At 60.8% G+C, this 9,233-nt stretch overlaps 1 protein-coding gene across 1 annotated transcript; it reads right to left on the reverse strand.

The window, feature by feature from the left end:
• Nucleotides 1–638: 638 nt before the first annotated feature.
• MSANTD1 (Myb/SANT DNA binding domain containing 1) lies at nucleotides 639–8,614 on the reverse strand. The gene is made up of 3 exons (XM_050792324.1): nucleotides 7,667–8,614; nucleotides 3,767–4,042; nucleotides 639–1,506 (listed from the first exon to the last, which is right to left on the reverse strand). The coding sequence occupies exons 1-3, from the start codon at nucleotides 7,918–7,920 to the stop codon at nucleotides 1,266–1,268; spliced, it is 771 nt and encodes a 256-aa protein (XP_050648281.1). The 5' UTR covers nucleotides 7,921–8,614; the 3' UTR covers nucleotides 639–1,265.
• Nucleotides 8,615–9,233: the final 619 nt, after the last annotated feature.

Here is a 9,233-nt window from a genome sequence, read left to right on the forward strand (position 1 = left end):
ACCTGCCGACCCACCTGCCAAGAACCTTCTATTTGGGTGGCCACTTGCCTAAGTCCAGGAGGTGACTCAAACACACCTGGCCCCAGCCTCCTTGGCAGCCAGGGCAAGAAACGCCCAAGTCCTGGCCAAGGAGGCTTATAGAGAATTCAACTTTTGGAAAGCTGGAGCTTCTGGAAAGAGTTTGCAACTGGTGGAAGGGCCAGCAGTGAGCTGAGCTTGCAGCTGTGGCTGCTCCACCGCCCCCCTGTCCCCCGCGGATGTCAGACCCAGAGCTGCACTGGCCGAAACACTCCCACTAAGCTTGAAAACCACGAACACTCCTCCCCACGGGCTGCACCGGCCTCCGTGGCCTGGCTGCTGGCGACCAGCCTCCTGGCTGTTCCTGGGGCTTGCTCCAGTGTCCTCTGCCTCTGGGCCTTCACACCGGCGATTCCTTGTGTGGCCACTGTTCCCAGCTCCATGTAAGTCTGGTTCCGTGTCCTCACGCCAACCCCTCCCTTCCAGCACTTATCACAACCTGCAAGCATTTCTCTACTGACCCATTGGTCTTCCCCGCATGGGAGCATAAGCTCCAAGAGGCAGGGCCTTTGTGTCATCTACCATGACATCTCCAGAACCCAGAACATCTAACAGGGCCGTGCGTGCGAGCAGGTGTTACGACTTTTATTCGTGTCATTGCTAAGGAGGCAGTGGAAACACCTGATGCTCCCAACAGAGCTGAATAAAAGCCTCCCGGAAGGCTCCCTGGGGTTCTCATCAGGCGTGGGAGGCCATTTAAGGACAGACGCAGAGGTCCTGGTGAGGGAGGACACAGGTTCCCTTCAGGGCAGAGCTGTCCCCCCAGCTCCAGCCTGCCCCGACCCATTTGCACCTGCTTTCATTTTTGGGATCCATCAATCAGGGCATCCTCACCAAGTCAGCAACAGCAAACCGTGCGGTCCAGGCAAGAATGAAAAAGTATACATTTAATATCAAAGCCATGTCAAGTATTATTGATAGTAACGACACTGGAGAGTGGCTCTAGGATGTTCTTACTCAGAGTGACCCCCGGAGGCCCTGGCCTGTGTCTGAGGAAGGGCATTCATGCTGGAGACTGGAGCCTCACCGTCCCCAGGGCCTGGGGGTTCCTCAAAACACCCCTCAGAAGGGACATCCCGCCAGAGGCCAGGTGGAAGGCGGTCTCCTCTCACGGGGCGGCCCCCTTGCCCGCCTGGCCTGAGTGGCTTGCCCTGGGTGGTCCGGCCCCGCCGCAGCCACCTGCTGGCCTAGACGCTGGACTTGGTGATGATCCTCTCCAGCAGACTCATCATGCGTTCCTGCAGCTGCAGGCTCTGCACCTGAAGGATGTGCTGCTGGTCCAGCACGCGGCGCACCTCGCGGCAGGTCTCCTCCACGGCGCGGCTCAGCCGGCGCTGCTCCTCCACCATGGCCTCCAGCAGCCGCAGCTGCTTCTTCTGCAGGTGGCAGCTCTGCACCTTGCGCTTCTTCACCGGTCGCTCCTCCGACCTGGAAGGATAGCGCCAGCTGTGGACGTGCTGGCCACAGAGCCTGGGCACACCGGGGGCCTCACCGGACCCTCCCAATTATCCTACTAGGCAAATGGGGAAACTGAGGCCCCAGGGAGTCAGGTCACTTACTCAGGGTCTCATATTCCATGTGCAAAGGAGGGGCCAAAACCCGCCCCCTTTGACAGTAAGAAAGTAACAGGTGTGGCCAGGCACGGCCGCTCACACCTGGAATCCCAGCACTTTGGGAGTCTGAGGCAGGTGGATCACCTGAGGTCAGGAGTTCAAGACCAGCCTGGCCAACATGGTGAAACCCCATCTCTGCTAAAAATACAAAAATTAGCCAGGCATTGTGGCAGGCGCCTGTAATCCCAGCTACTCGGGAGGCTGAGGCAGGAGAATCGCTTGAACCTGGGAGGCAGAGGTTGCAGTGAGCCAAGATCATGCCACCGCACTCTGCACAAGAGCGAGACTCCGTCTCAAAAAAAAAAAAAAAGAAAAAGAAAAAGAAAATGAAGAGAAAGAAAGAGAGGCCACAGGCATTGCCATCCTTTGCAACTAGCAGACGACCCCAAGGACCAGGGTCCCAGGACAATCCACACCCCTTCGGGCTGGAAAGGGCGGGATGATCTGGGCTGCAGAGGGGCACATCCTGCCAGGGAGCATCCCTCACCCACCGAGCTGGGTAGGTGGGGGCTCAGCCCCAGTTGATGCCCAGGGGTGGAGAGGCCACACCCAGGGAGAGAAGAAGGCAGGGGTGAGGGGTGCTGGGTAGTGCAGAGTACTCAGGACACCTGTAGGGAAGCCAGAGACCACCAGCCCCACCCGGCCTTAGGCAGATGGGGAAACTGAGGTCCCAGAAGGAAGGGCATGAGATGTGAGCCCCTTTAATCTCCCGGCGGCCTAGAAATGGGGCCAGCACACCTTGGTAGAGAGGCAGGAGGACAGGCACCTAGAGGGTGTGGGGCCCACAAGAGGCCTGGGCTCTCTCACCAGGCCCTTGGAGCTCTGGTAGAGGTGGCAGGTAAAGGCAGTCCAGCCCTGTGGGCACCTCCTGAGCGCTCTGCTGCTGGGGTAGGGGCCACCCGTGGTCTCAGCAGACCTCCCTGAAGGGCAGGGAGCTGCCAAAACCCACAAACTCCAAGGCCCTGCTCCAGTGCCTGCTCTACCCTGGCCCACGCTCCACTCTGAGCTGGGAGGGTGCAGCCAACCCCAGGGGCAGGAGCGCAGCGCTTTGGTCCTGATCAGGGAGGGCAGTCCCCACGCCCCAGCCCTGTGCAAGGCCCCAGGCAGCTGAGTCCGGGAACTGGGCTCAGTCCACAGGAACAGCAGCCATAAATCTCAGGCCTCCTGCTGGTTCCTTCTAGCTGCCAGCAAAAGCGTTTTTGTCTCGGGTCTTCAATGAGAAATCCTGAGTCAAGCAGCAGCCCCCAGCATGGGAGGTGCCAGCTTGGGGGGACCCTCCTCGGAGACGCCTTCCTCACCCCACCTCCTGTCAGAAAGACTTGAAGACCAGGGCAGGGGAGAAGCTGTGACTCAAATCCACAATCTTCCTGTTCTTGCCTCCAAATGGCCAACTTCTATTTTACCTTGAAAGCCCATCCCAAATGTCCCCTCCTCCAAAGCACCTTCTCTGGGCTCCCCGGGCCCACCCCGCAGGTGTCTGTCCTGCATGCTGCCTGGCTCCCGGCTGCCCTGTGAGCATCTCGCAGGCACAGTCATGCGGCCGGCACAGGCGTGGTCTGAAGTGTGGGATGGACGGCAGAGGGGATGGGCCATCCCCACGGCAACACGTGATGAGGTGCAGCCTGACACCCTCCCCAGCGCTGAGGGGCCACCAGCCTGTGAGGGCGGGGTCCGTGTGGGGTGAGGGAGGCCAGGGGGCGCATTCCTGGGTCTGGGGCTTGGTCTCCCTCCGTGTGCCGGGCCCCGTGCTGTGTCTTCCCTCCCACAATGCTCCCAGCCACCCTCTGAGAAAGGTACTGATTTATCCCCATTTTATAGGAGGGAGACTGAGGCCAGAGAAGTCAAGGAACTTTCCATGCAGCTCAAAAGTGATGGAGCTGGGAGACGAACTCGGTCTGCCTGTGGACACTAAAGTCCGCCCTGGTCTGAGGCCACCTGTCCCTGGAGGCGCTGCCTACAGCCACGGCCTCTGCAACCACTGCGACCGCCGCCGCCCTCACCGCTCCCAGTCCCTTTCTCTAAATGGTGGGGGCTGAGACACTCCAGGGCAGGGGAAGGACAAGCAGACACACTACCTGAACTTAAGGGACAGTAAGCTGGAGGAGCTGTCGGAGCGATCGTCCTCAAAGCGGCCTTCGTAGGAGCACTGGTTATACGGGAAGTACAGAGGGGTGGACTTAGCGGGCGGCGACAGGGACGCCTCGGTCTGGGATGTGGAGGGCCCCGGCGGCTGGCTGTCCGGCAGTTTGCCATCACAGGACTCGGGGACCTTGGCCAGAATCCCATCAATGGCTAGGTAATAGGGCCAGTCGGGCGGGGCGGACTCGCTATCTGTCATGCATTTTAATTTCCTGAAACGAGAGACACAAGAGCCAAGGGTGAGAAACAGAGCTGGCCCAGCCCGTCCTGCCCAGCCTCAGCAGAGGGGCGCACCGCGCCAGCACAGGCCGGAGCCGCTCTCAGCCAGCAAGGGCCTCCCCAGCAAAATTGGCCAGGCTCCAGGGTCAAGATGACATTGGACTTAGAAAGAAGCCAGGCTTCAGGACCTAAACGGGCTCAGATGTTAAAAAGGAAGCACGCGTCCCAGTATTACTAAGGTTACCTGTGCATGCTGGGACCTTGGGGCTGGTCCTATTGCTTTTCCCTCACTTTTCTGTAGTTTCTAGACTCTCTGCAATGAGCAAATACTGCTTTTTAAATAAGTCATTTTGAAAGGTAGAGTAATAAGGTATTATTGTAATAATAAGGTATTATAAGATATATAAATATAGTGATAATATTTTGTGATAGAGTAACTGTGCTGTTTGGGAGAGAATGCCTCAGGGAGCGACAGCCACTGGCGTTAGAGCACAGGCTTCAGTGTCCACAGCCCTGAGTCAGTATCTCATCTCCACACTTTGCTGTGTGACCTTGGGCAGGTTCATTCACCTCTCTGAGCCTCTATTTTTAGATCAATGACATGGGGATGATTGAAGTAAGCCCCTCCCCCAGATGCAGGGCAGATTTAATAAAGCAAACAGCAGGCTGGGCTCCCGTGCCATTCTTGGTTGAACCTACAGTCTGGGCAGGAGCCTAGATCCAGCACTACAACCTGCGACCTGCCCAGAAGCCCTGGGGTGGGCCGGATGGGCCCCTTCCCACACTGCCTGATGCCTCATTACCACTGGGACCCCCTGCGCCCACCTACTCCCACAGACAGGTCCTGCCCTCTGAGAGGCTAAGTCCCCAGGCCTCCCCTGGGCCTCTGGGAGGTCAAGGCAGGGGAGACAGGGCCCCAGGGCGGCCAGACAGCTCTGGCCAGGCCAGGAAAGAAGCCACAAGGTTGGGGGGAGGCAGGGGTCTCTGCCACATCAGACCCAGTACCTCCTAAGGCCCAGAGCCCACCCCCTACTCTGCCTTTGGACAGAGTGCCCTGAGGCCGGGCTCCAAACCCACCCTGTGCTCGGAGTGGGCATCTCCTCTCTCCTACTCTTGTTACCTGCCAGGATGTAGCTACTGGTCCCTGGAAACAATAAGCTGGCTTCTGAATGAGGTGCCCCCAGCAAACAGACACAGCCAGATAGATGGTGAGCAGGGGCTGCTGCCCAAGGTGGCACGTGGCTGTGAAGACACCAGCACAGAGCGTGTGGGGCCGGGCACTGGGTGCCCATCCCTAACCTCTGCCCCAGGCTTCTCTCTCTGCCCTACTTGAGCCAGCCCACTCTTTGGAGAAACAAGAAAAGGCCTATTCTCAGCGTAGGAGGCCCCCAACTGTACTCCAACAAACTACTCTCCACAGAACCAGCCACCCTCTCAGGCTTCTTCAGCCCAACAGCCTTAATATATAAAGAGCTCTTGTAAAACAAACAAACAAACAAATGACAAAAGCCTCTGCTATGGGGAGGCTGGGGGTATAAAGAAAAAGGACAAAGATCGAGTCACCCAGCCACAGCTCCCTCTGCTAAGGATTGTGTGGCCTTGGGCAAGTCCTCTCATGCTCTGGGCCTCAGCTTCCCCCTCGGTGAACGAAGGCTGACTGTGGCAGCTCTGAGGGGCTGCCGTGTGCTTCATCAACCGTGATGTGCTGTGCACCGGCGCAGCCCTTGGCCCGCCAGACTGCAGGGTCTGGAGTGGAGGCCCCCACTCTGCTGCACCCTCATCTCCCGGCCTCCAGGAATGGAGACAGAAGCCCTCCCCTGGGACTCTGAAGAGGCTTTCAGCATAAATAATGAATAACCTGGCCAGACACCAACCAGAGCCAGCCGGGGAGGCGGTGCCCATGAATTCCTGAGTCAGAGGGGAGCCACCTCCCACCGCCCTCTGTGTCCCTTCCTCACCAGGTCCCTGAGCAGGGCTAGGAGGCCACGGGAACGGTGGGGCCACGGGAACAGTGGGACCGTGGGCAGCTGCCTGCGTCCACTGAGCCTCTGAAGACACCCAGGCTCACACCTCAGCCCTCACGTCGCAAGCCAGCCGCTCAAACCCAACATCCGTCACGCTCAGCACCCTAGGTCCCGGCTTTGGGGACTGGCTAGAGGCCTTTGGGCAGGGCCAGGCCCCGGACCCCTCCTTCGAGGCTCAGAAAAAATCAAATCAACACAACTGAAAGCGGAGACCCCACAGCCTGGCGGTCTGTCCGGGGCCTTGCTGGGCCTCTTCCCTGCTCCCACCAGGACGGGGGACTGGGGCTCCCCTTCTGCTATGCTGGAGGCTGGCTCCTCGCCTGTGGAGGGCAGTGGGGGTTGCCTCTCCCACAAGTGGCTCAGGTGCTGCCAGCCTCTCTGCCCCGGGCTCACCTGCCTGACCCGGAGGTGGAGCAGCCCCTCCCATCCTGGAAGCTGGCAGGCTCTCCGGTAGCCCCAGGCCCAGCCCTGTCCAGGCCGTCCGTAGGGCCGGGTGCTCTAGGCCGCCATTCTCCCCCTGCGGCTTCCAGCTCTTGCTGCCACCCTCGCTCTGTGCAAGACCCTCCCCACACCCAAAACCATCACCCCACACCTGTGACCTTCACCGCACACCCATGACCTTCACACCCTGCAAGACCCACACCGTAGCTGTGACCCCACCTGTGCCTGACACCTTCACCCCACCATAACCCCCGCCCACCCGTGACCCCATCCTAATGGGCTGGGGACCCACACACTTTAAGATGCTGGGTGTGTAGGACCACAGCTGTCCCCTCCTCCGAGGTGCCAGTGCCTCCTTGGCTGGGTGGTCCCCTCGGGCCTTCCCTGCAGGTTGCCCGGGCAGGAAGGGCCCACCTGCCATGTGGTGGGAGCAGAGGTGGGGCCAGGCCGGGAGCCCCCACGCTGGGAGTCCTGGGCCAGGGCAGGGCTCCATCTCTTTCTTCTTTGCACAGTAAGCCCCGCCCACGCGCTGGCCGGTCCTGTGCCTCACCTGGTGATTTCTGGGAACAACCCCCCCAACCCTAGGGCCAGCCCCAGTGGGGCTCACGGGCTCATGGCAGAGGCTCTGTGGATGTTCCACATCGCAGAGCACGGAGCCTCCTTCTCACTTGCAGTCTCGATTCCCCAGTGGCACAGCAGGCCCCTGAAACCCCTGCTGAGCTTGGGAGCCTGGTGGCGGGGAGGGCACTGGCAGCCGCCGCCTCTCTATGGGAAAGGAGGGTGTGAGGTCAGTGAGCACCACCATGAGTGATGCTGCCTCCGAGGGACAGTGCCCAGACCGGCCATACGTCCTGGGAGCCATCCTGGCCTCTGCCCAGTACCAGCCCCACCCCTGCTACCCCTCAGTTCTTAGACCGGTTTCCTGCCCTTGCTGGGCCTCAGTTTCCTCACTTCCCCAATGGAAGGCTGCACACACGGTTTCCGTCCGCCCTGTCTCACCCCGTGGGATTCTGCCCATACCCGGCCAGAGGAGACCGACAGGCAGGCCAGGACCCACACACCCTCCCGAGTCAGAGCTCCGAGAGAGCCAGGAGCGGCCGCCACGCCCGGTGCCGCCTGTCCTGGGGGGACCCACACTGCGCGCGCGCCCACCTGTACTGGAAGGTCATGTTGGTGATCTTGATCTTGATCTCCTCGCCCAGCCTGCGCTCGCCGGTCATCTCGAAGAGCTTGCTGGCCATCTTCTCGTACACCTTGGCGTTGCGCTTGGTCTGCTTGAGCTCGTCGAAGAACTCCTCCCAGACCAGCATGAGGCCGCGCATCTCGGCGTCGGTCCAGTTGCGGGCCCGCCGGTGCTTCTCCGCCTGGGGAGACACCAGGTAGCCGGGCCCCTCGGCCGCCGCCATGCTCCAGGCGCCTGGGGGGTGAGAGAGCGGCTCAGCGAGGCCCCCGGCCCGGCCCCACGCACCATGGGCGGGAGGCGCCGCTCACGCTCGCTCGAAGGCAGCTCCACGCTCAAAATGGGGCCTACATCTGACAGGCAGGAATTTAGTTAAAAGCTTTTAAACGGGAAACGTCATTTTGATGTCACGTTTCCATAGCAACAGAGCAACTGCATAAGCTACAACAACAGAAACCTTTTAACTGAAAGCCCAGGAATCAGGGCCGCACTGACGGGCCATCAATATTGCAGCGAGCGGTCCAGGCCCAAACCCAGCGGCCCGGCTCCCAGCCCTGCCTCCCACCGCCGTCCAGGCGATGGGCCCCCAGTTCAGTGCCGTCCCGGCTCACGCAGGCCAAGAGGGGGACTTGGGTGGGACCAGGCAAGGAGAAAAGGGGCAAAAGGTGGGAGAAACAGAAAGGACAGGAGATGAGGAGGCTGAGTCCCCCAATGCTGGCCACTGGCTCTGGTGGGAGTCCTGGGCTGTGGGACCTTAACTCCCTCAGAAGGCCTCTGCCAGGCTGAAATGGGGCTGGGCCCTGGGACCCCTGGGTCTCCTGGTCCTGGGGTCCTAGGGCTGGGCCCTCGCAAGAACCCCACATCCCCACCCTTTGCTCCTTTTGCTTCTCTTGCTGCAGCACCCAGGCGCCCTGGGCCTCAGGTCCGTGGACACTGGAAGCCCAGATTGGTCAGAGCCAGGCCCTGCCCAGAGGTGCAGTCACAGGGTATACAGACACAGGCCTCTGGCACCGGCTGGCGAGGATAGCAGGGACGGTAAAGGTGAGCTCTGTTTGAGACACAGGAGGGAATCAGCCCAGCAAGCCAGGGGGAGGCCACAGGGCACTCCTGGGAAGAGCCATGGGCATGGCAGGGCACAGCCTGGGTACGCAGGGAGCAGATGGGCAGCCAGATTCCGCACGGCATGTGGAGATGGGGCTCGAGGCCCAGGCTGCGGAGCGGGCCCTGAGGACTGAGATGCCCCCAGGCTTCTAGGGGACCACAGCCTGCCGAGAGCCCCAGGTGCAGCGGAATAGGAGCGTGTGGCCTGGGGGTTCTGCTCAGAGAAGTGCCCGCCCAAAGGCATCAGCACCCAAAACGTAACACATGCAAGTCAGGCAGGGTTCTGTGGAGCCCACGGCACCTGTGCAGGATGCGCTGTGCTGGACGCGGTACCCAGGCTAAACGCCACTGTGGTCAGCAGAGGGACAGCAAGCATCCCCCTGCCCTCCTCAGGCCTGACCAACTGCAGGAGACTCTCAGGTGTGGGCTGCCGCAGGA

The sequence above is a fragment of the Macaca thibetana genome, chromosome 5 (assembly GCF_024542745.1).
Source record: "Macaca thibetana thibetana isolate TM-01 chromosome 5, ASM2454274v1, whole genome shotgun sequence".
NCBI classification, from domain to species: domain Eukaryota; kingdom Metazoa; phylum Chordata; class Mammalia; order Primates; family Cercopithecidae; genus Macaca; species Macaca thibetana.

Bases quoted from the DNA above. Each gene is read 5' to 3' on its own strand.
- MSANTD1 (XM_050792324.1), bottom strand. From the start codon at position 7,920: ATGGCGGCGGCCGAGGGGCCCGGCTACCTGGTGTCTCCCCAGGCGGAG. The intron at 4,043-7,666 runs GTGGGCGCGCGC...CTCTCGTTTCAG, and splicing joins AACATGACCTTCCAGTACAG to GAAATTAAAATGCATGACAG. The intron at 1,507-3,766 runs GTAGTGTGTCTG...CTATCCTTCCAG, and splicing joins TTACTGTCCCTTAAGTTCAG to GTCGGAGGAGCGACCGGTGA.